The sequence below is a fragment of the Rhamphochromis sp. 'chilingali' genome (assembly GCF_963969265.1).
Source record: "Rhamphochromis sp. 'chilingali' genome assembly, chromosome: 9".
In the NCBI taxonomy this organism is placed as follows: Eukaryota; Metazoa; Chordata; class Actinopteri; order Cichliformes; family Cichlidae; genus Rhamphochromis; species Rhamphochromis sp. 'chilingali'.
Genome location: NC_137936.1, coordinates 22,052,374 through 22,080,253, shown reverse-complemented (window position 1 = coordinate 22,080,253; position 27,880 = coordinate 22,052,374). Strand labels below are relative to the sequence as shown.

Sequence of the window (27,880 nt, the reverse complement as noted above, 5' to 3'; positions counted from 1 at the left end):
ACCTCACCAAGTACAGAAACCATATTTACCGTGTCATATTTTTTTATTACGCAGTAGATTACTCTCTTTCGTGATCCTCCCATCTCTATTTCCCTACGTGATCCATCTCTCCATCTCTCGCTTCTTGACTTTTTCAGCATGCTCATCCCTCTGCTGGTTACCCACTTTCCATCTAGCACACTCACGCTCGCTTGCTTTGTGTATGTGAAACCCCAAGAAGTCATGATTCAAACTCTCAGGTGCATGCAGAAAATGTCTCACATGCATGCACACATTTAAAATACAGATGTGCAGAGGCATGTCCTCAGTGTTGTTGAGCTGAAAAGTATTTTATCTGCTTTTCTGAGAGAGAGAAGGTGCAAGAATGAAATATGCCTGTTATTACATGATGCCATATAAGGCATGGTGAGGTTATAAAGTGCAACATTGGCTATAATGGCAAAGAGATGCACACATGCATGTATTTCTGAGAAGAGAGTATATTGCGCATGTTTAGAAGCATGCACACAAAGTCAATCATAACATGTAGTCGGCTGCAGAAGCATTAGCACAAAAACACACATTTTCACTTTCATTTTCATGGGGCACAACCTTCTTCAGTCATGGTATTTTGGAATTTGCTGCCCCCTGCTGAAAGTAAAGGAATGACTCCAGCCTCATGTCACAACAGGATGGACTCAAGAGCGAACAAAAACAGATTAAATTTAGTGTAAAATCTAAGGCGACCGCATGACCTGTGGGTGACCTAAGGTTGCAAAAAGTAAAGTGGGTGTTTTATAAACTGTCATATGGCTTAGGCTATTCTTTAATGATGTTTTTGTAGGAAAAAAAATCTCTTCCTTCCAGGTGGCTGAGCTATCAACCACTGCACGTGGGCTTTCATTACTGACTTATGGTATCTGGTTTTGGGCTCTTTTTGGCCTTTTGCCTGCCCTATTATTGCTTTTTATCCATTATTTGCCTGTCCGTATGCTTCTGCCTATCTCCATTTTTCCCTGCCTTTGTCATCATCCACATCACAGTCATTTGGATGCTTCTGCGTCTTGCCTCGAGGTGCTTATCAGCAGAGAAAGATATAATTTACATCAAAGCCACAAACAAAACGCAGATAAACACTGAAAACATTAATTCAGAATGTTGTCAGACTTGGTGGAAATGGCACCGTATGATAGACTTATGTGACATTCAGTAGTTTCAATACTGCAAATAAGCATGACATATTTTAGTAAATGTACATAAAAGGATCATTGTTTCCCAACAGACAATGATCAGGTCTTATAAATAATATGACTACTAGGAGAGCAATGAATGAAAGGATAATTGGTTACTTGTGTGTGTGTTTACACAAAATGCTCTTGCCCACTTATTTTCCCATCCTGCTCACTATCAAAAGATCTGGATAGAAATGTAGGTTGCTGTGATCTTTGTGCACGGCTGACTTTTGGCCTCCGTGTGTTGTGTTTCTATCTCGGCTTTGTCCCGAAGCACTGCCCCAGAAAACTGTGTGAGTCAACTAATCTGCTATTCCTTCACCACGAGAATGAAGAATGCTTTACTCTCCTTTCTCCTACTGACTCTCCCATGCACTGGCTTATGCTTCCTCATTTCTCATCATCCTATTTCTATAAATATTTCTATAAATATGTATCTCAGTTTTGTTTAATGGGATGCATTTGCTTGTCGCTCATGTCCTTTACCTTTGCATGTTTTTTTTTATAATGTACTCACAGCCACATTGCTCTTAACGATTACTGTTACAGACTAAGTAGCTATGGCCATCAGTGTATGGCTCTTTATACACAATTATATGTTAAATCTGTGGCTATTATTTTTATAATAACAGTGAATGAGCTTGTGGATGTTATTGTCCATTGTCAAAGGCAGACACATAGACACGCCTGGCAAACTTAGTAAAGTTACAGCTGTGACTTTTAAAGAAAACATATTGATTTACTAACAATTCTGAACTATTGCAAATGCAATAGTAACATATAACTTATAAAAAAAGACAAAATGTCCATCCTGTACATGGTATGGCTCATATTTACGTCTACTGTTATATAGATCTTTAAAAATTATCTTCCTATAAACACATATATACACTTTAAATACACTTAAATAGCTTAATGACTTCTAAATGAATACTGAATATTATTTTGAACGGTGTTAAAAATCCAACTTTACAGGGTAAACCAGCCATAATTCCACAGTTTCTAAAAGCAAATAAAGTAGAAAAGAAAAGGCACTTTTTTATTTAAAGTAAATATTTGCCTAAATCACAGTAGATGTTATGAATCTAGATCCCCTAAATAGTTTATAGGCTTCATTTTCATCAAGATTGAACCAGCCATCTAGGAGAAATTCAGGAACAAACATTTAGACATACATGTGCTACAGTCATTATGACCTTGCAGTCATTGACCTGACCATGCACTGCTCTCAGTACTATGGTATTCGAGAGTCTATTGTGAGACCGTCTGTCTAACAGCTAAAGTTTAGCCCCAGTTGTGTCATGCAGACGGAGAATAATCCCAGCATCTGCAATTGCATTATACAATGAATAACAGAATTGCAAAGCCGTTACGCATTCAGATGCAAATGAAAAAGCAGCATACGCTCATTTACACATAAATATTAAAAAGTACTATATTAAACATGCTAAACATATAAGCTTTATACAAGGTATAGTGATGAGGTACTTTTTGTTAACAAAAGCAGTCATGCTGTGGAGTAGCATGATAGGGCAAGTATTGAATTCACAATTGTTTTCCACAAATGTGTGTGTTTTGATAACACACTGGAATTATGGCTGGTGTGATCTCATCAGTAGTCGGTCTCTCTGGGTTCATCCACAGTACTCATCTTTCCTCTCTTCAAACACTGGTCAGAAAACGATTCACTTTGAGCCACGTTCTGAGTTTTTTCTTGTTAAAAGGGAAGGAATTAACGATTATATGATTAGATCTCAGGAAGACGAAGCTATACTGGGGATTTTATGAAATGACACATAGAAGTAATCACAGTACCAAGTGGAACAAAGCTACTGGAGAGTGAGGGGCACGCAGTGATCCTGTCACTTTTTTGGATTTTGGAAAATGTCATCTTATCAGATCCTATCATTTCATTTATAAACTATTCATCACAGACAGAGGCAGTGAAATCCATTTGCATGACTTTAAGAAAATGTCAGAAGGAAGTTCTTTGTTTAGTGAGATGATATTAGATAAAGACCAAACTCTGTGTTTCGCTTTCCGTCATAATATTTATTCTTAAAAATGAGTAAGCAGACAGTTTGTGTGTCCTGTGAATACCAAAATGTTTGTAGAACAGTACAGAACAGTAAAACACCTTTCATTATATTTCTATAACAAGACCTTTTGAACATTTCAAAAGTCAAAACAAAGGACACATTCTTTAATATTACATCAATTCTTTCATCTCAGGAAATAGACCACAATTTTTTTTAGAAATAGATGTAAAAAATATACAATTAAAGTGATCAGTGTTAAACAGCAGGCTATCTTTTCTGATGCACATAACTATTAATTTGCACAATATCAGTGAGGAGGTGGACATTTTAGAACGCAACCACACCGGAGGGACCAATCACATCTTTAAAAGGACTTCACAGCTTAGACAGGAGGAGCTTCAGTCACTACACACTTCCCCAATTTCCCTCGTAACGTACTCTGTCTCACACTTCCTCAGCTCATCAAATTCTTATTTCTTCCCCTGCTTTCTTTGCCTCCTCCTGAAAAAACTATAAGAGAATTTTTCATTCCCTCAGATGCTCTCCTCTCATTGCATTTTCATCAGGAAACAAGGACACAGGAAAGAAAAAAAGGGAAGTGAAAGAGTTGGACAAAGTAAGGAAGGGTAGAAAGATTACTTGTAGTCATTTGAGTGCTGACAGGATGATCTTGTACTGGACAGAAATTGGTCTGAATAATGAGACCAGCTCATTGACCCCGAACGCATTTGCATCGATGACAGGGGTCAGATTGTGCTTTCACACCTGCAGTGGCTCAGACAGCAAAATTAAAAAGCTGTATATTTCTTAATGAGGTTTGTGTCAGAAGAAGTGTTTCCAAAAAAATACAGCGATAGGAAGAGCATTGCCAAAGCATGAAAGTGAGATGACATAAAAAGCATCACAGTTTCAAGAACGTCATGCGATGAAGAGCTAAAGAAGTAAAAAAAAATGGGAAAGAAGTGGACAAGCAGAAAAAGAGTCAGAAGAGGTGAAAGCAACAAAACACAAGAAAACTGACAAGAGGGAAGAATAAAAAGAATCAGAATAGAAGACAGATGAGGTTTGAAATGCTCATCTGATGGGCCTCTACAGGCAGAGCGGGAAATAAAAATGCAGGGTTGGAAGCACATCTATCTGTCACTCTGTGTTATGCTCAGTATAATTACTGTGAAATGACAGATATCCGTGACTTATAGGAGGGCGGCTAGAGGAGAGAGAGAGAGGTGTGTTTTTAGACTCAGCCTGCGAGTCACATAAACACACATCTATTTGTGGCCTGGTGCAGATCTGTAGCTCACGCTAGAAAATGAAACTATAACCAATGGTGATTTTAATGTTTAAACCCAGGCATATTTTATATTGGTTTATTGTTTTTGAATCTAATCAGGGATATTTAGTTTTACCACAGAAATCTGCAAAACCCTAAATGACTTGATTTGTGCTAACATGATAATCAATAACCTAATAATTCCTTCACATTATTCCAATAAGCAGAGTTTTCGCTAGTCTTTTTTTGCAACAACAATAAATTCAAGTAAATAAGAACAGCTCGACGATCAGGCCTCAAAGTCACAGCTGTCACTGATAACATGTGAGATTTCTGTGGCAAAACTCTTGATGTGTAGTTTTACAAGGAAGGGTAACTGATGCCCCCCTACGGCCTCAGTACATAGACACCACTGAAATATTCTTTCTTAACAAGCAAAACTACTTAATATGGTCCCCAAACTGCTACATCTTAAAAAGTCACATTTGGGTACCTAGTACCTAATAGGGTGGCACAGCACTTTGCCAATAAATGTACAGTGAAAGCCTTGTACAACACAACACACGGGTATCGTTCTAAAGGCACAGACACTATCGTGATCATTATTGACAAGGTACCAGGACAGGTTGTATCCATATAATGTCATTAAACTGATTTTAAAATATTATTGGTTAAGAAAAAAGCTGCTTTCATCACAATGTTAATTAAGAACATCAAACGTGTTATTTAAAGTTTGTGCAAAACCGACTACATAATAACACGATAGCTTTTCCTTTTTTCTTACATTTTTTTTTACAAAACAAAAATAACACTCTGAGTCATTTGTTTCATTTCCTGTTTTGAGTAGTGGCTGATAATGCTGTTTTTGTTTCATGGACATTTTATATAGACAACAGGCAGCTTGGTTGGTCAGTCAAGCGGTCAGTTAAAAATGCGTTTCCTTCTCTGAGATGGTGGATATTTTCCCATCGGCCTTAAGTTTTGCATCGTTGGCAGCGTAAGGACTCGTGGCAGCAAGTTTCCCTCTCATTTTCAGGTCTGGGCTGGGGGTGGTTAGCTTCTTTATTCTCTGCACAGAGCCAAAGACACAAAGAGGAAAGATAAGAGAATATATTTCAATCTCTGGAAGGTGACACAGTAACACAGCATCAGCACCACTTGGCCCTAAATGCAATACTGTTCGTTTAAAACTGTTAAAATCATTTTATATATTCAAATGAGTGTAATATTTGTAAGCTATTTGTAAGAGATTTGGGTAGATGATCCTTCAGTTTGGTGAAGTTTCACTATTCTAGTAGGAAACAACCTAACTGTCTTATGTTTGTCTCTCTTTATTTTGCCTCCATGAGACCTCAAGTAAAGAATCATGACTTGTTGAAGAAGCATAAACTTTTGAACAGGATCATCATACATGCTCTAACCTGTGTATAGCTTTCTTATCTTTGATACACATATTTGTATGATTTCTATAATAATTATATATAGAAATCAGTATTATTATTATTATTATTATCAGTAAGTATTATATATACGGTATCTTATGACTTTCATATCTCTCTGCTGCAAGATTAGCTCTATATGAGGCTGGTAAATTTGATTTCAGTATTTCCATTTGCATGTGTACCATATGCATGTTTTACCTCAGAGAAGGTGCCAGGAGTCTTCCAAATCATCCAGATAATACCCAGAGGGATGCAGACCATTGAGGACATGGCCATGAACCAGCCAATACCATAGCCCCAGTCAGGGTAGACGTAAACATTGTTGTACTTCAGTGGTTTGTATTTAATCAAGAAAAACAAGAAAATTCCCTGTGGCAAAAACAAAATTCAGTTTGCAAATGTTTCAATTTAGAATATGACATAAAGAAACGGCTTTAATAAATAAATTAAAGTTGCAGTACTGTATCTTTGTGGATTGCTGTGCAAATGTATTATTCAAAGTTAGGAGTTTAAGAATATGAAAATCAACATTTCCGGGTGACACAGCACGGCAGCTACACAATACGAACTCATTATTTGCACATGTGATAAAAATATATGATGATCCATGTTGATTCAGTATAAAACTCCAGAGCCATCCATATGTATCTTCAGAATTTTGTTTTTTGTTTTTTTTTAATTTATAATTTTTTTTAACATGATACGCTGTTTGTGCTACTACAGCTCTTGAAATTATGCCACTCACAGCACAGATGCCCGGGGTCAGGATCATCCAGCACCATTTGATGAAGAAGACTGGTTTGTACCCAATCATGTCTTCAATATTAAGGTAGAATCTGTCACTACCTGAAAAAAAAGTATGATTCAGTGACAGTTTCTGTGTGTTTCATAAAAATAATGATGTGGTTAATCTTTAAAGACAGTTTGTGACTCTCTTAACAAGGTGGACGAAATCTAGTCTGAAACTTTCTATCAAGAAAGCCGAGATCAATTTGTTTTGCTTCATATCTGATTTATTGTGCTTATAATAGATCTGTCTTTGTAAGTTGTTGTCAGTTTGTCAGTTTAAATTAGACTTACAGTAACATAATTGTATTGACATCTAAACGCAGGGGGAAAAACATGTATATTGCTTATGTATATTTTATCAAATATACATGTATGCATAATATTTGAGTCAAGTAGACAGAAAACAACCTTATGTTTTATTTAAAAAAGCACAGAAAGCCACTGCTTTAGGATTACTTTTATTATTATGCATCAGTAAAACGATTGGTGCAAAATTAAGAGAATGCTGCATGTGTTTGAGACCAATCTCCAGCAGAGGGCAGAGAAGAAATATTATTGCAGAGTGTTAAAAACATGATGGCTTTTGCAGTGCTGCAATCTGTGGCAATTGCCCAGCTGACAAAAGACAAATGACTGTAATCTCAAGCGACAAGAGGGGGAAGTGAAGTGAAAAACTGAAAACACTGCTTTGATATTTCAAGGTGTATAGGTCAAAACTCTTGACTTACCATACACCCAGCCGATGCATATGGACTCAAATATGGCTACGAACAGCAGACACATCCCGCTGGCAGCATACGCATCAAACAGCTGGAAGACGTACATCCCTCCCTGACAAGACAAGACAAGTGTCAGTTTCCTGTCAAAGCCCCTACATGTCAGACTCAGTTGAACAAAATCAAGTATAAAGTTAACGATGAGTGCATGATTATGGTTAATGGCAAGACCTCAGTAGCAAACAAAATAAACTTGCAAACATCCCACACTGGTATTTTCATAAGGATTTGTCCCAAAATTAAATAATTCTACACAACAATAAATATTTTATATTAGAGCCACTGACAGACACCAGCTATAATGCTTTTTTTCAAATCTGGTTTGAGTCTGACTGAAGGATGCATTTACAGTATATTTGGTGCATTGTAGTATAGTGTGTCAGGGATGACTGCATGGAGCCTCCCGTTCATGCTCTGATGGCCAAACTTGCACTGAGTCAATTGTTTGTGAATTTGTGCTAAAAAGCTTTAAAGATGACCACTGGGCTTCATTGGTCACCATAGTTGTGTTCAGGTTCATTTTAGTTGCCAAAATGTGTTTGTTGGTTTCAATTTAGCCGTAACTGCTTAAACATGTTTAATTGCTGTTAAGATCATATTAGTTTCATTGTTTTGTTCTTTTTGTTTTAGGTTGGGTTTATTTTTACATTACAATGCATTGGAGTATTTGTCAGGGGTAAGATATAAGGTAATACACCACCGACCATTATGTAACACTAAAAATAAAACATTAAAACTAATGAATTATTATTTCCTGCCTGGTTTTATGTCATTTCTTTTACTAAACAAAATCTTTTATATATTTTTTGCCACTGATACATTAAGTTTTTGGTCAATAAAAATAACGACATAAATTTGATATTTATGTTTTTGAACAGTGACACGTTTTTTGTAATTATGCCTCTGTAGACTAGCACAGTGGATTTAAATTAAATGATTTAGATGTGATTGAGGTCTAGACTTTCACCTTGAACATTTTATATATATCAACAATTCTTCACTACATCCATTAATCTTTTTCTTTTCATCCTGCCTTACAGCTCTTCTTAGTTTGTATTTCTCTCACATCTTCACATTTCATCTCAAAAGGTAGTCTTGCATTTTACCTTCCCCTGCACTCAAGACAAGTTATCAGCTCTTCCACTAAAAGCGTCATAAATAAAATCTCACATGAATCTTACAGAAGGTTACATCACAGCTTTACTGTGCTAGTAAAGCTAAGCTAAGAATCGTCTCAAAATATCTTAGTATTGCACCACACTCCCAGAAGAGCATTTAAACTGTGTTTAATCCTACTCTGAGACATTTTATTCAACATACTTTTTTGTCAGCTTTTGAATAAAGCTTCTTGAGTCCCATTATAGGTGGAAGTTGATTAAAAAGTGATAAAACTTATACATAGTGGTAATAGGAAGGAATAGGCAGTAAAAACAGAGGTCAATCAACTGAAAGCTCTAAGACAAAAGACTGAGAGAGAAAGTGCTATACTTCCATATTTTATCAAGTTTCATCCCCTGTGCCATCTCCATTATGGAACACTAAAGAATGGTACTGTACATTCATAGTGGAGATGGATGGAGTTCAGTGCAGACAGAAATGTGAAATGCTTTTAGTGGCTGAAAGAGGTTTTTGAAACAGATCTTCAGGTCTAAATTACTGCTGTCAAATGTCCATATGTATAGGTTTGTAATGGTTATCTAATGGTGTGTAAGGGTTATCAATAAAAGAGATCAGGGCACAATTAAAAACAATTAAAATAACAGGAAAAGGTTTCTATTATCTACAGTGTATCTGATTGGATTTCATGTAAGGGATGGATGGATGGATGGATGGATGGATGGATGGATGGATGGATGGATGGATGGATGGATGGGCAGGTGGGGGTAAATATTATACAGGCATTTAACTTATGGGACATTTAACTGACAAGCTATAGCTATCTTACCTCCATACACATGATGAGTCCTATGAAAAACGAAACTATAGACATGCCTAGGATCAGTAGTTCTCTGCGATAGCCTCTCCGGAAGGTGTCTGGGTACATGTCCACCACAGCTGTCACCAAGCTCTCCACACATACAAACTTAGATACAAAAAATAAAACTGAAATTTACAGGATAGACACTTTGATGAGAAAAAAGACCATAAGATCATTATATCATCATTATATTATACATCAACATAAACTGAAAACTCTTTGAGCAGGATGTTCCTCTCAGTATATGCATCTGTGGTGAAACCAGAAATGTTTATACCTGGAAGTAACACTGGAACCAAAAAGTTGCACAGAGGGGGAAAAAATCGCCAGATCTCGTTTTTGCTCACAATTAAGATTTGCCAACGTTTCATTGACATATTGTGCAAGTGCTAACATTTTACCTTCGTTTATTCAACTTTGGAAATACATGTTTCCTGCCAGAAACCTTCTGCGACCCAAATGTAACCAAAAACTTTAAAACAAAAAATTTAAACAACAATATAAAACTGAAATCAATAGAGCATGTAATCCATGTCATGCATATATGATTTCTTCACAAATATTAAAAATTTGTAGAGGCACATAGAACTCTAATTGTATGTGGCAAGGATACAAATTGTGACTGTTGAACTGAACGCGTTCCCTCATTTTCTCGATTTTCACTATGTCAGCTTGTACTCATTAGATACAGTGTTTCATGACCACATATTGGCATTCTCACAGGATTAGCAGGGTTGTTCACCCTCTTACTATGTCTAGATTATCATGCTATCACACTAGAGGAAATAAGCTTCATGTGTTGTCTGCCAAGCCGTAGGTCTCAGCAAACCTTCAACTTTGTCACAAGCTTAAGAGTCAGCATTCCCAGGATATATTCACAACAGCAGTACTCACCTGACTGTCCAGGCCAAGGAAGATTAGCATCATAAAGAACAGACAAGCCCAGAGTGGAGACAGAGGCATCATAGTAACAGCTTTGGGATATGCAATGAATGCAAGACCAGGACCTGAATGAAAATATAAGAATACAGATTCTCAATTACAGGACTGCTGGCAGTGTATCTGATAGAACAAGTACAAAATTCTAACAGCAAAACAAAGACTGCTTGGTCTACAAAGAATAAATTAAACTTGACTTTTTAGGATTCTGCAAAATTATATAGTTCTCAAAAATCCTCAAAAATGAGACCTAATGGTAGCATGCATTATGTGAACTGGGCTGATTCTTGTTGTTATTGTTGTTACAAATCAGACACTGCTTTGATTTTAGTCTTGCATCTAGCTGACGCAGAGCAGCCATTGTAGAAAGGTGATCCTGCTTGTAGCGGTTATTTAAAGCTTTGGTCTTTTTCTTATCCTCAGCCAGTATTTTTTGTCATTGGGAAAATATTATAGAGGTCACAGAGATCACTCAGCAAACCACATGTAAGTTTGGAACTGGCCAAGTCTTGTTTGGGTTCAAGGAAGTGACTTAAACTCAGCCATCAGAAGCCTTCTGCAGAGAACATTTCAGGATGCCAGACAGTCTAGTCAAAATTAAAGTGAATTTAGGACGAGCATCCGACTTTCCTTAAGTGGCCTCAAGAGGTCTCCTGCAGATGCCACTGCACAAGTTCATAGAGACTTCCTTTCCAATCAGATGAGGAGAACCCAACAGTGCCAAATGTTGCCAAAGTTGACATGACATTTTTGAATATGCATAAATAAATGAAATTTAAAATGTGTTTCATATTTTCTCCCAATGGATTATTTGAAGCGCTTTGTGTAAAATGTCACATTATCTTTTTTAAATTCAATCTACAACACAAAGTTTGCAGGTGACTAATCTTGGGATTATCTGATCCACTGTGAGGCTAACTGCTTGAACAGAAGAGCTGGCATGCTATTGCTTTATTTAGCACCCACATTTGGTGACTGTCCCAGAGAAATACATTATCTGAAGCATTATGCCCTGTCCTTACTGTGCTCTAACAAACATTTTAAATTTCTCGCTCTGTCTCTTTCACTAAATCTTTCATACTGACTTGAATAAATCATAATGCGGTGATCTAAGAGCCTAGGTAAAGAGTGTGCGGTTATATAACTGCGAGTGTTTACTCATTTTAGCACAATATGATGGATGAGAGCACAAATGCTCAGGTTTTGTTTCTGTTTTTTTAATCTGCAGTAGCTGCTGTAGATCGAGCACATGATTTTCAGAAACATGTCATTATATTGTGTGTTGTTCTCTCACCAGATTCTGCAACAGCTTCGATGGGAACATTTTGTTCGTAGGCCATAAATCCCAGCACAGAGAAGATGGCAAAACCTGCCACAAAGCTGGTGCCGCTGTTCAGACAACACAGCATGATGCAATCCCTGAGTACCAAGACAGAAAGAGAGTTAGAGATCACACTTATTGGAAGAGTTGTTATTGCAGCTGACACTAGAAGCAGCACAGACAGAACAGAAACATGTTGCGTAATAAAGACATACTAAAATGATACATAATTTACTAATGCATAAATTCTTACCATTTGCCGCTTACCCATGGGGCTTTCTTCTTATATATTAACCATTTTGGAAAATCAAGATGGAGGTACATTTCAGTGCTGTTTGTGTGTGTTTTTTCTGTCAGCATCTCCAATATGAAATCAAGAGACTTGCTAGAAAAGTGTAGAATAGCTAAAGACTGCATGAAACTCCCAATATTTGGGATGACCACCTTTACTCTTCAACACAGATACCTCTGTTAGTCAAGCCTTCTTGTAATTTCTTTAAGTAGGCTTCAGGAAACAGTTCCTCGGGCTTCTTGAAGGACATTTGGTGTCAGCTGCCTTCAGTAATGTTGAGGTCTGGGCTCAGGGGAGGCCAATCCATGACTGGTGATGTAATTCTATCTATGTATGCTTTTCCTGTGTTGTATTTTCCAGATGGTATTGCATAATTGATTAACATCTGAGCTAGTTTGCTCCATTCATGCCATCAGTTCTGTGTCAGGTCTCTGCTGGATTATCTCCTATTTCTGACGGGCACGACTGAAAAAGCAGCCAATGTCAAAAGAAAACAACTACCAGACCCTCAGACAGACTGCAAAATGATGGCTCAAAACCATTTAAAAAATGACAAGAAAGTCTGGCTCCATGGAAGCAAACTATAAAGAAATGAGAGGTGGGATTTATCTACCACACTGACCTGTTGGCTTCAGCTGTACTAGGAAATATCTCAAAGAAAATTAAGCACTCTAGCATTTCTGAGTGTCTTTGAACAGAGTTTGGTCATGTAATAGAGCTGCCACTGATTTTCAGACCAGTTTGCACAGAGCACAGTTGAGACAAAGTGATGTAACTTAACACGTGTGCAGTAGCAAAGGCCAAAGGGATATTGTCCACTTTATCCCTGTGTCTCACATCCTTCTTAATTTGTAATGTGTTTATAATATAAGGTTGCCGGTTCGAGCCCCGGCTTGGACAGTCTCGGTCGTTGTGTCCTTGGGCAAGACACTTCACCTGTTGCCTACTGGTGGTGGTCAGAGGGCCTGGTGGCGCCAGTGTCCGGCAGCCTCGCCTCTGTCAGTGCGCCCCAGGGTGGCTATGGCTACAATGTAGCTTGCCATCACCAGTGTGTGAATGTGTGTGTGAATGGGTGGATGACTGGATATGTAAAGCGCTTTGGGGTCCTTAGGGACTAGAAAAGCGCTATATAAATACAGGCCATTTACCAGGCCATTTTAATCCTACTGCATGATAGTGGCTAATTGTTTTCTACTGTTAGTTTTATTTATAGACAGACATCCATCAACTGGAATTTACATTCTTACCTGTAGCAGTTATTGTTGTAGGCATTATAACTTCCCAGCGCAGTAAGACAGCCCAAACAGATGGCATAGGAGAAGAAGATTTGTGTTCCTGCATCCACCCATACCTAAGTACCAAAATATACAGTATGTGTAGAAACAGACAAGATCAAAGAACAAAACAACATAAAGTGTTTCTAAGGTGTTGACAAAAATTATCCAAGTCAATAAACTCGGCTTTTCTAAGGACGCTCATTTGCCACTAAATATCCACAAACCAAACATCATCATCATCCTTTGTGATCCTTTCCAATCTTTGTGATTTGTAAAAATTAATTTAAAAAAACAAATTAAATTGAATTGTGTATGCTTTCCCATTTAAATGAGATCACCATGATATACCTAGGGGTCATTTATCTTCTCTAATGAAACTTTACATCTCTTTTGTTGCCCTTCATTCACCTTTTTTTAATCCTTTGTAATGAAATTATGGCTCAGCTCAAATGGAGTCTTTCCCTTCAGACAGACAGGGAAGCAGCATGAATTATGAATTAAAATCCTAAAAGTAGCTCTAAACTTTTTTCAGAGGCTCATTATTTAAATTAAGTTCACTACTTTATACAGTTTGGAGGGATTTGAGGTAGGGAGGGTAATAGAAGCTTAAATTAAGCAATGAATATTATTTAATCTCTCTAATTGAAACAGATCTTGACAGAATTTAAAACCTAAAAAAGACAAAGTGGCTAAAAAAACCCCCACCAGACCACTCATTTGGCATTAGAGCCAGATAACTACTGGTAAGTACCAGTTGTATGGTGGTGAGGTGGTTAGTCAGTCACTTTGGTTCAAGTAGGCAACATGTCAGCAACTATCTAACACAAAACAATCGGGACAATTTTGCAGACGTCCCAAAAGAGTGAACTCAATTAACCTTTGTGATCTGCTTAGATTTCCTCCAGCACCTGAAGCAATAACCAGCCTAAAAAAATCTCATAGAGGACAATGGATTCAGTAGCTTGTGCATGTTGAGGATTTTAATGAAATGCCTAGATGATTAATTTCCAAATAATGTGCTGTGGCACAATGCTGTGCAATGGGGCAATCATGTGTCTTTTTGTCTGTATCTGTACATGTTGTGCAAGAAATTGGCTAATGACACATGGACAAAAGGGTCCTTGGAAGAAACATAACTTAATACCTCAAACAATTATTGGATCTGAACCAGAGGATGCAAGGCCATTTGTTCAGCTGAGGTATGTCCTAGTGAAGAGGTCAGACTCTTAAAAAAACAAGCTGTCATGCTACATCTGGATGCAACAAAAGGCTGTCAACAATGGTTGCCAATATGTTTAAAAGAGTACTTTGGGACTTGTCTGAAGACACAGAGCCTATTCTGTATATATATATATATATATATATATATATATATATATATATATATATATATATATATATATATATATATATATATATATATGAATGCAAATGAACTTTGAACTTTTGGCTTGCCCTTTAATGTGCCTCGGGCAAAAGTTCTTATTTATCAAATATCAGCATGATAGGATGAAAATAGGGTGAAAACATCATTGACAATTTTGTTTTTTTGTGCACAGGCTGAAATGATCCCTTAGTTCAAAGTTGACAGCCACTCTTACTTGATTCTGGATGAACCCACTCTTAATTAAACCTCCATGTTGTCCAACTCTGTTGTTTTTATAAGCACCAATACAAAGGCTCATTTATGTTACCTGGCAAGCTTAGTAGAAACTGAGAGCTTGATCATTGACCATCATCACCTCAGAAAGTCTAGGAAATTTGCATACAGTACCCAAAGTATGTTTCTTGCAAAGTAGCCAGTATTTCTCTTAACTACAGTTTTAGTTTCCCAAACTTACTGTAATGATAAACGTAAAACAATAATCTCACGTTTTCTGTCACCAAAGTTTTTTGTCATTTAGGTAGGAGGGAGTTTTGGTCTTTAATCAAGTAAAAATCTGAGTAAATTCCAATGTGGAGAGCTTACTCTATTATTGACTTTGTATTCTGTGAAGAAAGAAAGTTTCCCTACTCTCAGTTATTTTAATAAGTTTAAGTCTTTCCATCTTTGGGCTGAAAGGCAACTTTCTTGTGGCAATTTTAATGCAAAACAATAAAGTTTGACAATGTTAATATATATCTGATGGGAAATACATCCAAAATAGTATTTGGTCATTGACTAAAGGGGATATTTACATATGTACAATTCATCAGTGAGAAAGCTTTAGTATGTGCATTATGAAACTAGTTTGTAGTGGAACACAGGACCCCAGAAACCCAAGGATAGCATGGGGTGCTAGCAAATTCAAACTTAATGCAGCATGGCTCTTTGAAAACTCTCTCACATCACCATTCAGCCACTAATCTCATTTCCCCACTGAGAAACAATTAACAAACGCAAGGTCTTCGCTCCCTCCTGGGAGTAACCACGGTAACTTCTGTGACCTCACAAACACAGGACTGTTCCTGTGGAAGAACAGGCCTTTCTCTCCTAATGTTCATTAATGTTCCCTTTAGTTCAACCTCGGCTGATGGCCGCACAGTGCAGGGAAACCTTGAAAGCCCAGGCTCAGAGAGAATCACTTGTTGATGTTGTGCCTAATTTGGCCGGCTCGTGTTTGGTTATGTTGAGACTGTGGCTCCAGGAAACTTGTCTACTGTGTGAAAGCTGGATGACATAGGCTGTTAGATAGTGCTCTTGTAATGTAAATGTACCACTCTTGGTGTGCTTTACATCTCCCTCTGCTTATGAATGATCTATAGATTTGAACTGAGGCATTAAGACATGAAATTAGCTTTTATGTGCCCCTCTACATCTGAGCCAGGCATTATTAAATGGAATTTCGTTCCAGAGTATTATCACAATCTATCACAACTGCATAAAGAATACAGACCTATAACAATTAGTTATTATTAGTTATTAGTTATCACTTATTTCAGTCCTTTATTTTACCAACATGCATATTGCTGCTGTTGTGCAATAACCTTTTTACCTTTTAATATGAACTAATTTGAACTATTAAATGATTAAAAAATGTTTCTCCAAAGCTGATATATAGTAAAAAAAACAAAAACAAAAAAAAACAAAAACAAAACAAAAGCCTGTGGACTTTGGAGTGCAAACAAAGTACACCCTGATAACTTCCACAGGAATTAAGAGTATGTGTAGCAGCCAGATGCTCCTAGTCAATTCCACTTGATTAACTGATCATCAGGAAGTGTAACCACCATTATAAAAGCAAAAATGTGGTCAGTCCTATTAACACAAAGCCACAATTTTCCCAGGAGTGGACACCCTGAGATCAAACCGTGCAGTGCTCAGAGAAACTGTAAAATCTAAATCTGAGACTCTGGAGGAACTAGTGTGCTAATTGTGTAAGGTCATGACAGTGCAATTACAAAAAAAATTAAAATAGGTATGACTTATTTGGAAGGTTCGCCAGGAGAAAGCATTTTCTCTTTAAAAAAATCATGGCAACACAGCTGAGGTCATCAGTCATTAGGTTGACTATGAATTCATGTATTCCTCTCTATACCAAAGTATTCTACAGTCAAATATGTGTTCAACTGTTCAACAGCAACAGGAAAATGATCCTAAGAATTCCAGCAAAATCTACCTTAGAGCAGCTTTGAAAGTAAAGAATCAAGGTAGCTCAGCCAAAGCCCAGACTTCAGCTTGACTGCAATGCTGCGGTTGGACCTTAAGCGAGAACCTGTACAAATGGCCACAAACTGAATTGAAGCAACACTTTCGCAAGCTACTGAATCATCGGGTGTAGTTCGTTTTTCACAAGACTGCTTAGTTTTGTGAAAACTTTCATTTTCACAACTATATGCCTGACTAGTGAATAGCAGTCTTAGTGTATTCTTTACCTGTTTCTAACAACCATTCATCTCTTGGATAGCTCAGGATCCAAGAATGTGCAATGTGAAAATTATCTGTCATATTTTGGCTAAAGGTTTTTTACTTTTACGTCATCATTTTGTTTTTGCTACTGAAGGTCATCATTGAGTCAACAAGTTGGGTGACTGTTCACTAGCTACACCTAGTAGATCCTGTCATAAATCTCTACTTGCAACCTCACCCTAAATCCTGTGAGAGGAGCTAGGAAAAAACAGGGCAACAGCTGTACTGCCCCAAAAGTGCAAAAAGGAGGGGTGATACATAGTGCAGAGTGGAGGGTGATTGGGGGAGACAACCACTAAAAGAAAGAAAAGAAGAGAAATGTGGAAGGCACAACAAAGTTCAGGGGTGTAAAAAGAGAGGGCAACACCCAGCCACACACACTTCACAAAGCTGGTTGAACAGAACAGAGCCCTCATTGTTCCCGAGGAAGCCAGTTTAACATTGGTGTCAGAAGTAATGTCCTCTGGCAAAAAACCAAAAGCTTTCTTTATTACTCTTCTTGCTCTCCCTGTGCTGTTGTATGTGTCTTTATTTATCTGTCCTCATCCCCTTAATCTGTCACAATTTATCTGTTTCACTTTTTCCTTTCTCTTATTTTAATCAGTTTACAAATGTAACTATCTTACTGTACCTTACTGTACAGCAGTTGGAGAGTATATCAAATAAATAAAAGAATCAAATCAGATAGTTTGCTTTTAGTACTATATAGTGAGCTTAATTCATCATGGGATACATCGGTACCCTCAAGATAATAATTATATGGAAAAACAACTTGTTAATTAATAAAAATAGGGTTTATACACTACATTACATCATCCAGTCCATCATTATGGCATTATATTGTATGTTCTTAACACCTTTTCTCGACAACATGTTGTGTGAAACAGGTTGGTTTGTTGGTGTATAGTTACAGATTGAGGGAAACTTTAGTTTAATTACCAAGAAACAAACTTTCTTTGTTATCACATTCAAGACATCACACCCGGTGTCGCTATAAAGAGTGTAAAAGAGGTGTTTTGTCAGGATGGGAGTCTGACAAGAAGGAAAACATCATATTGACACATTTTGTTTCCTGAAATGCTGTAATGTGTTTCCAAATTGGGAAGTTGGAATAGCTCTGTTTACCTATAAGCATGAAGACATTATGTTTACATATCACAATCACACTGAAGCCGTGTACTATCTATCTATCTATCTATCTATCTATCTATCTATCTATCTATCTATCTATCTATCTATCTATCTATCTATCTATCTATCTATCTATCTATCTATCTATCTATCTATCTATCTATCTAAGAAACTCTATCTCAATTTGTGTTGTCATGACCACCATCCAGTGACATTTTCTAGCCCTCTGTTGCCAAGCGACTTGAACCGTCTGCCTTTTCCAGACAAGGTCAAGGAGTCTCCATTTATGTGTGCTTGTTTGTGTCTGTATCTCTGTGAATTCATTGTATGTTAAAGCAACTCCCTCTATTAGCACCAAATACTGATCTTTTGACCATAGCCAAGTCTTTCGATCAGGTTTTCTGACCTGACCTTCAGTTAATCCGTCACCAGAGGAAGTGTCAGTTCAAATTATGCCACTGTCACTAAACCACTAGATTTAAATGCATATTTTTGCAATATTTAATCTAAACAGTTTTTGCTGCAGTTGTTTTGTGCAGAGTAAACAGAGTTTTTGAGGTAATATTGAGAACAACTAGTAATAGGTGTAAAACAAACTGCAAACACTCCTTATGTTTGCAGTAAAAACACTTTATATGCTTAGTCTGCATAGCCCTTTTTGCCGTCATTAATTTAGTGTCCTCAGGCTGTTATAACTAACCTGCCTAAAACAACTCAGTGCAATCAGACTGATTCCATTGATCTGAATGTCATACTGCCTTGCCAAGGACACAATTATAGAATAAACTTGGGACAGTGATAAAATGATGTCACTCTGTCACTGGATTGGATCCAGAAAAGCAAGCAAAGATTACAAAAAAACCAGTATAAAACTTAAGCAGTAACACCTCTAGATGGCACAGTTATTAAAAACAACAACAGCTTCTGCTTTCCAAATTTAGATTTTTGCAGAGTCGCTAGTGAAAGACAGCCTACCTGAGGGTCAGAGAGTCGTGAAATGTCTGGGTAGAGGTAGAACTTGATACCATCGAATGCTCCGGGCAGCGTCACTCCCCTGATCAGCAGGATCAACAGCATGAAATAAGGAAAGGTAGCTGTCACATACACAACCTGTGGGTATAAACATAGGCATATGCAAGCATATGAGTACAGTGTTACTGTCCAAACATAATGAATTTGATTATTACATAACATGAAATGAGGACAGTTAAAACAAAAAGTCTGCAAATGACATTCTGAATAATGCTGGCCTGTGACAAACATGGCTACTACTCAATGACTCATTGTTTTAGAAGTGCATCAGAAACTGAGATTGGGAGACAGTATTCTATGCAACAATAACACATCACTGCTCAGACCTAAAGGTGAGAGGACATGACAGCAATCTAAACAACAATACCTAGACAGGAAAAATTGTGGCAAAGTAAGTGAGGAAAATAATCTTTGGGATAAAAGAGCAATTTGTTTTTTCTTGGTGCACGCAAACATAAAGCAACAATGTGCTGCAATGTGAGTGCTACAACCAATTTTTAACGCTCACAAATTTGACTTTAAAAAGCCATAAAATCTCATAAGGCTCAATGAACATATATGGAGTGAAGCCACAGAGCTGGTTCAGACACTGCGTCATACACACTAACACGTCCCACTTTCCTCAAGTCATATGCCAAACACCCTCTCTAGATTTGGCACTGTATTTAACCTGCAAATTTCCCATCTCTCCCTCTAAAGGATTCATGGTTGTATATCAAGGTGAAGACAACAGAATATAGGACAATGTGTCCTAAGCACAAAGGACTTGTGTGGAAAGTATTAGACCGCTGTTTAATTACATAATAGCGCACTCAGTGTGAGGTCAATGAGAATCTGTGGCCACAAGTACACGTTTAACCGAACAACCAGTGAGCCGTCATGCTGCTATGCTTCTATAATATAGTATTTTGTATAAAATGCACGTTTTGTTTTCTTTCTTTCCAACACCACTTCATATTTAAAGAAGAAAGGGATGGGCGAAATCAGATCGTGCAATGCAAACTCTGTTTGCCAGCAACCAAGCTGCTCTCAGTGTCAAAAGACTCCAAAAGTAATTTCTTTTTAAAAAACTAACGTTAGCCTACTGCAACCACCTTGTTTCAGTTGTGGTAGCTACCTGGGTTATGTGCCACTTCAGTATCTTCGATGTACTATTGCTGTGTGATTTATTACCATTACTAAAGGCTACTCACCACCGAGCTAACATTGTTAGCTGGCGTCAGCTGAGGTTAGTTCATAGACTGCAGGCTGTTAGACTTGATGGATAGCATTAACAACTTGCTAGCGGCAAATAATCACGTGCAGTTCTGAAAGCAGTCTATGAACTAACCTCAGCTAACAATATTAGCTCAGTGGCGAGTAGTCTTCAGTAATAGTAATAAATCACACAGCAATAGTACATTCATGTAGTTGGGAAAAGCATGGCAATATATTAAGTAATTCAAAGTATTCAGAATACGTTACTCACATTGAGTAACTTAACAGAATGCATTACAAATTACATTTTGGGGGATGTATTCTGTAATCTGTAGTGGAATACATTTTAAAAGTAACATTCCCAACACTGTAAGTAGTATGCACGTCAGCACCTGAAGAGTGCTAACTTTCAGGTCAGTTCTTTTTATTATATAAAATAATTATGTAATGCAGTAAATCAATATTATTGAATTATGTGGGGGCAACACAAGTTCATCGTAACTGTGACAAAGTGTCTACACATTTGAAACAACCTGTCATACAAATTTGCCATTTAGATAGTGATTAATTGGGCAAACTTTACAAAACAAAACAAAAAAATCATTGTGACACATAAATTGAAGGTTTTTGGGAACGTTAAAGCTTCACAGCTTATCTAAGGTGGTTTTTTTTGGGGGGGGAGGGGTTCTACAAGAAACTGCAGTTTTATTTAGTGCAAGAATACATTCATGTGGTAGCATCTTGCAAACAGTAGCTAGCTAGCTTCTGCTAATGTTCAAACCTACACTCTTATATTATTGAACTATTCGGGTTTTGTAGAACTGTGCTAGACATCTCAAGACTCTTAGAAACTCACTGAACAAAGACTTTGGTCTCTTGGAAGGCAGAGGCGGGCAACATACATCCCCTGGCTTTTTGGCACTCAGTCAAAGTCCAATTGAGGAGAGAACAGGACAGAAGAGAGGCAGGCCAGGAGAGTGAAAAGAAAAGAAGGCTCCTCTGGCCCCATCTCTTAAACAGGAGAAGTCCACGGGAGTGATGCTGGCAGTGTGGGAAAATGTGCTTCTCTTGGACGCACGCGCAGAAGTGCATGAGTACGTGCACCAGCGGACACACACTCGCAACTTTATTCATAGCCCATAAGTGGGTGCGCACATACTACAGAGGCAAAATGTAGAATTCACAGATACCGGCCTAAAAACCAACTTGTGTGTGTGTGTGGTTCTGGTACAGCAAAGTTCTGAATCAAACTTCAAAGAAGTTCATTTCATTTCTGTGTGGCCGAATGCAACTGTGACTCAGTCACTGTGAAACTGAAACCAGAATCAAAGCTTAAATACATGAAATCCTAACCAAGTGTCTGTTCGAACAGCAGCAGCATCCATGAAGCTTAATGAGGCTGACCACTTTAAGCTCTGCTAATCCTAGCGTGGCCCACAAGGAAAGTGTGGGAAAATGTGCCTCCTTCCCAGCGGATCACTCCTTTAATTTGTAAAATAAAACGATTACACATCCTGAACCTTCTCTCCCTCTTTCTCTCCATCTCTCTGGAGATGAAAAGGACAATATTCAATCTCTCCATGAACTTTTGATGCTCACCAAACATTTAAGCCACCACAAATTTACTGGTCAAACTTGCCCCTGCCTTGCCGTAAATCTAACAGGAGGGCTTAAATGTGAGAATGGCCGGCAAACAGGGCCAACAAAAGCAAACAGCTTAGCAGAGTCGGAACTCAATGGTCTGTGGAAAAAAAAGCGACCCTCTCTTGCGACGAGTGAGCTGTGGTTAATTTTGCATAGCAGAAGAGAGAGAGAGGCAGCGGAGGCGGAGGCTGAGGATATACTCTGCATGCTCCTCATGAATGCTCTCCTTTCCTCCAGTGAATGCAGGAATCAATCTTGGACGGGCTGCTAAAGCCCAGCCATGAAGAAGCATTCTCCCCTCTTACTTCACAGCCAAACAAAAGACACTTCATGGAGATATAGGCATCGTCCCCCTAGTTGTTTTTTCCCCAGTCATGTAGAATGTGAACCCATTAATTTTTCCTCACACACCTCTCCTCTTTTCTCTTGACTCTCTTTTTCCCTCTCTATTTCTCACTTTATCTCTCTACTCATTCTGGCTCACTGAATCTATGAGAAGGTTTTCAAGGGCTGCTGAGCACCCATAGCCAAGTCCTTACTGTCCTCCCCATGGCTGCCAGAGAAAACTCAAGGCAAGTGTGATTGGAGGAAAGGTAGAAGTAGGTGGTGTAGACACCTCTTTGTCTCGCATTTAATGGAGGGAATTCATTTGGCTTCCTGTGGGAGAGCTTTCTCTTAGGACCAGAAGGGAAAGTGTTTTATCTTGTGGCTGCTTCAGTGGGGCTGTTTAAAATTAAAACTGCCCCAACTTACAAACACTAGAGGTAGTATAAAAGCAGAGTAGCATCCAAACACATTACTACACACAGTATTACTATAAATCCTTCATATTTACAGTTTCAAATAGTGAGACGCACTATCAAATACAGACATTCACACACCAACACATTAAGGCACACATAGAACACTAAACATTTATCCCTTGTTCTCACCTTGCCAGTTGACTTGGGTCCCTTCCAGATGCAGAAGTAGCAGATGAACCAAGCCAGAGCCAGACACATGGCCAGCTCCCAGCGCATCCCTCCCATGTGCTCGATACCATCTGATATCTTGAGTACTCTGCGTCTGATTTGACCAAGAAAACACACAGTTACAGACTTGGAATTTGACTGAGTTCAAATTCTTGGGTGACACGAGCAGGAGTCTAAAAACTTCGCAGGGAAGACGGAGCAGCATCGGAGAAAAAAACAACGCCTCTGCAACCTCCCCGAGACCGATTCTGCCTTTAAAACTAAGCGAGCAAAAACAGCAGTGATTGCTGCTGTGGCTATGCCAAATTTCAGCTAATGCATCTCCAAACTCAACTACATGTAGCAAGTTTACCTTCACTGTCATGCTCAGTTTCAGATTGTTTGGGTAAATTTTGAATAGTTGCAACAATGCAGTGGATTTTTCTCTACTTAATCTACATTTCTGCTAAGAAAAAAAAAATTAAATAAATATTTACAGTGGACTCTTGAAAATGTTAGGACAACACGGGAAATACTGCTTTACAAACTGCTGTCCTCTCTTTTTGAATATCACAGGCCTTGTATGTACAGATGCCCCTCTGATGGATCTGCTGGAAAACTAACATAGCAAACCAGTATAAAAGCTGTGAGCATTGGGGGAAATACATCATACATCAGCAAAGTGGGTGGCACTGTGTTGGCCTAACACTGTATGTACCACCAACTCTGAAGTAGAAGTTTTCATGAAGAAATTTTAAAGCAAGGCTAGAATTATATTGACTTAACTGTCAGTATAATTCTAGCCTTGCTGCTAGTCTGCCCTCAACTGCCTAACCATTGTGGGTACTCAGTTTGACACCACAGGTACACTACAGCTACTCTAACTGGTAAATTCTATACAAGCATCACCATTTTCTCGTAGATCAGTGTTAGCAGTACATATTGCATGGCCCTTATAATGTTTATGTTAAAACTTATTGCAATATGCTAAACGGTGTGGGTGCAAGATGCAGAGCATGTTATCAGCAGTAATGACATCAGTGGTGGGGAATCAACAGTGTGTTTCCTGTTTGTTAAAACACAGCCAGGCAACAGCATTGATAAAGGATGAGAAGCGGGAGCCGAAGCCACAGAACTACATGGTGCTGCCAAATCTTTGCCACCGAGTTCAACCCTGGGGCTCTGACCAGCCATTGATCATGGTGACATGTTCTTGGTGGCCGGCCACAGGCTAGGTCCAACACAGCCCCACTGTCCCTCCTTGGTCACCCAAAAGGGCAAGATGTGGACACTAATGTGTGTAAATAAAGTTGTGTGGGGTCTCAGATTTGTTGAAATTGTTTAAATCGGTCAAGGGTGATTCATGCTGACGTGCTCTTGTTAGTGTGACACTCAGTATTTTTGGAGGCTAGTAGTTTTGAAAGGTTCGGTATAGTTCAAACCAAAGCTAAGCACTCCAGGTATCCTTGAATAATACTGTACTGCTATGCATTTTTTTCTATTCAAAATTATTAGGAAGCACTAAAAACGTGTCAGTTTAGGAGTCCTTTCAAACTCTTCTTCTGTAATCTCAGCTTTGCATTTTAAACGATAGGGACCAATAACAGCATTTTTTTATCAGAACATTTTTTAAAGAAAATAAAATACAGTTTTTAGAGGCCTGAGGTTTGTTTATTCTGTACATACAGTACAAAGCAGTCCCTCTTGGCATACGCTGAACAAAGCCTGGTCAGATTCAATTTTTGCCAACAACATGGTGGTTGGCTATTTGGCCATGTCTTACTCCTGGGTTCGGTTTATGTTCCTGGCTCAGATCTGACATTTTCTATGACAGTTAAGTTGGTCGTCTCTCTCAATTTGAACCTAACCACAATCTAAATCTAACAGTTTTGATCAAAATATGCTGTTTTAAAAATATTCTTAAGTAGGTTGCCCGTTTGATTTGACCCAGCAGTGTAAACACAGCTACTGGCAGTGAGACAGGAAGTGTGGTCAGCATTACACACTGACAAGGCCTGATCTGTTGCCACACACATGGCTCTAGCTGGGAGACAGCTGGCCAACCAGGGCCTGCTGACACACAAATATGAAAAGGGCTGACTAATTTTCGGGCGTAAGGTTAGTGGGGGCAGCAAAAGAGTCTGGAGCTTGAAGCATATGGCAACATTAAGAATGGAGGGGAAGAGTGTTGCGTTGAAGATTGCCTGAACTGACAAAGGATGGTGTTAGAAGGCAAATGGTAATTCAGTTAAAATAATGAGGTTTTGCACTTGCAAGCAGATGTGAAAATATAGAAATAGAAGTGTACTCACTCCCAGAACTCAATGACTGGAGAAGATGCATTAGGGTTTGTGATGTTGGTGGCATTTTCTCCATAATAGTCAACACAGTATTCTGTAAATACACAATAGGTTATCATGTTGAAACCACCATGCAGGTGTATGTGTAGAGTTGGCTTTGCACATCAAACCTAGAAGGTAATTTCTGTTTTCTTTCCTCCGTACAGGTTCGCAGGCGTATTTGTTTTTCTAAGAATTTGCTCCACTGTTATTTCCTCCTACCTGTATTCCAGTAGTGCCCACAGCCAGCCCACGGCAGCTCAGTGGTGAAGCAGTTGAAGAGGTAGAAAATGGCCCAGGCGAGGATCACTACGTAGTATATGTTTAGATGAGCTTCAATCACCTGTGTTGCATAGCCAATGCCTGAAAAAGAAACGTGAGGCTGATAAAAGAAGGAAATTGGAAAGAAAATGCAGGTAATAGCAAGATTTATAAATGACTGCAACCTTCACTGCTCCAGTGGTTATAAGGCACTCATAAAACAGGCAACATTTATCAGCCAAACTAATGTGTCTTCCATCGGCTTTCTCATCAGTTGTTAAAGTCAAGCGCATACTAGAAGAAACATATCAAGTGTGTGTTTTCTCACCCTCAAACAGTGGGCAGACTTTCCTCCAGCAGGTGATGCCTCCCTCACTGGTAAACTGACCCAAAGCGGTCTCCAAGAAAAACACGGGGATACCACAGCAGATGAAGAAGATGACATATGGAACAAAGAATGCACCTTGTAGACAAATAAAAACACACACAGTACATCAATATATGCGATCTATACAAGAGAGTAACACGTCTGGAAGAAAAGCAGATCAAAATTCCTGCATCAAATGCATCTATGAAAAAAAAGAGTAAAGGGCAAAACAACCAAATTCACATGAAAGCACTCATTACCGTGTCACACTCACACTGCAGGATGACATTTTTAGATCATGAGGCAAAGCCATACTGTGCAGTCTAATGGTGCCTAATGAGGTAACCTGCCTGTTATTGACAATATTCTGCATAATAGATGATATAATAAATTACTCAAACCACTTGCCTGTTTAATTTTCATAAAGTGAAAGTTCTAACTTTTCCTATGATGCAACAGAATAAATAGAATTCAAAAAATAACTTGTAGGTCTTTTATGCAGGAATTGGTTATGTAACTTGAAAAAATTAAAACATAGTCTCAATCTTTTTTTCTTTTAGTCTGCCTTCGTGTAAGGCAGTTGCTTTTATCTCTATTTTTCAATATATAAATTTTATATTATATTTTTAAAGAGCAACTCTATTTCCATCCCACTACCCCTAAATAAAGGAAACTTTCTTGCCTCCTCCATTCTTGTAGCAGAGGTAAGGAAACCTCCAGACGTTGCCCAACCCAATGATTTCTCCAGCCACAGACAGGACGAATTCAATCTTGTTGTTCCACTGGCCCCTCTCATTGTATCCCCCACTGTCTAGGCTGGAGCTTGACCCTTCCGGGTCTCTGCCATCCTCTGGTTTTCCGTTTATAACAGGCCCGCTCTTCTCAGCTGTCATGACGCTCCAGCAGCCTGCTGAGACAGAAAAAAACACAAGCAGAAAGAAATGAAAAAAACAAAACAAAACAAAAACGACAAGAAAAGAAAGGTGACAACATAACGACAACTTTAAACGAATTCAGCTCTTTTTTCCTCCATCTTTAATGGAACATCTGAATGAGTGTCCAGTTTGTGCAAAACCACGCCCATCTCCCAGCGCAGACTTGAATAATACGCGAAGGTTCCAACCAAGTGAAAGCTGTCCAGTTAATTATTGCGGTCAAAGGCACTTTGACCACCTGCAAATCTAGGAAAAAAAACCCAATAAATAAACATAAAAAAATGCTGAGTGTTAAAGCTATCGTCCTCTTCAGCAAAGAAAAAATAACGCATATAAACGTCACAATGACTCAAAATGAAGTTACTGGATAGCAGCACAGTAAGTTAAAAAAAAATGTCGAACAAGAAGACGACAAACGTGGTAGTTAAAACATTCTGGCTCAAGTATGAAACTTTCTGAAAATAAAGTCGGAGTGGCTCTACTTACCAGTCTCCTATGGAACAATGTCTAACCTCCTTTTTGGCTCCCGCGATGATGCGCACTAACAATTGCCTTTACAGAGCGCGGGATGGTTAAGCCTGATCAGGGGGGTGAAAAGAGGCGAGAGGGGGCAAAAGAGGAAAAAGAAAAACAAATCTGGGTCCGCGTTGAGTGATGTGATTTTGTTAAGTCTCGCGTCTATATAAAGGAAGATCGCAGACGTGGCAGAGCAACGGCTGATCTTGCACCAGGCGATGGGTAACCTGCGACTGCGCTCCCACTCTCCGAGCGGTCTACTCTCAAGCGCCTCTACTTGGATAA

General features: G+C 38.5%; 1 protein-coding gene across 3 annotated transcripts; it reads right to left on the bottom strand.

Annotated features, from left to right (window-relative positions):
• Nucleotides 1–4,816: 4,816 nt before the first annotated feature.
• slc6a11b (solute carrier family 6 member 11b) lies at nucleotides 4,817–27,880 on the bottom strand. 3 transcript variants are annotated; one of them, XM_080892619.1, is made up of 15 exons: nucleotides 27,566–27,880; nucleotides 26,827–27,325; nucleotides 26,106–26,240; nucleotides 25,739–25,879; nucleotides 25,490–25,571; nucleotides 23,160–23,292; nucleotides 19,330–19,464; nucleotides 13,305–13,408; nucleotides 11,739–11,863; nucleotides 10,400–10,512; nucleotides 9,473–9,610; nucleotides 7,480–7,582; nucleotides 6,708–6,808; nucleotides 6,161–6,331; nucleotides 4,817–5,589 (listed from the first exon to the last, which is right to left on the bottom strand). In XM_080892619.1, the coding sequence occupies exons 2-15, from the start codon at nucleotides 27,035–27,037 to the stop codon at nucleotides 5,446–5,448; spliced, it is 1,836 nt and encodes a 611-aa protein (XP_080748745.1). In that variant the 5' UTR covers nucleotides 27,038–27,325; nucleotides 27,566–27,880; the 3' UTR covers nucleotides 4,817–5,445. The 3 variants fall into 3 exon arrangements, with proteins under 3 accessions (XP_080748745.1, XP_080748744.1, XP_080748746.1); XM_080892618.1 differs by having other exon boundaries at nucleotides 26,827–27,054; XM_080892620.1 differs by having other exon boundaries at nucleotides 26,827–27,051.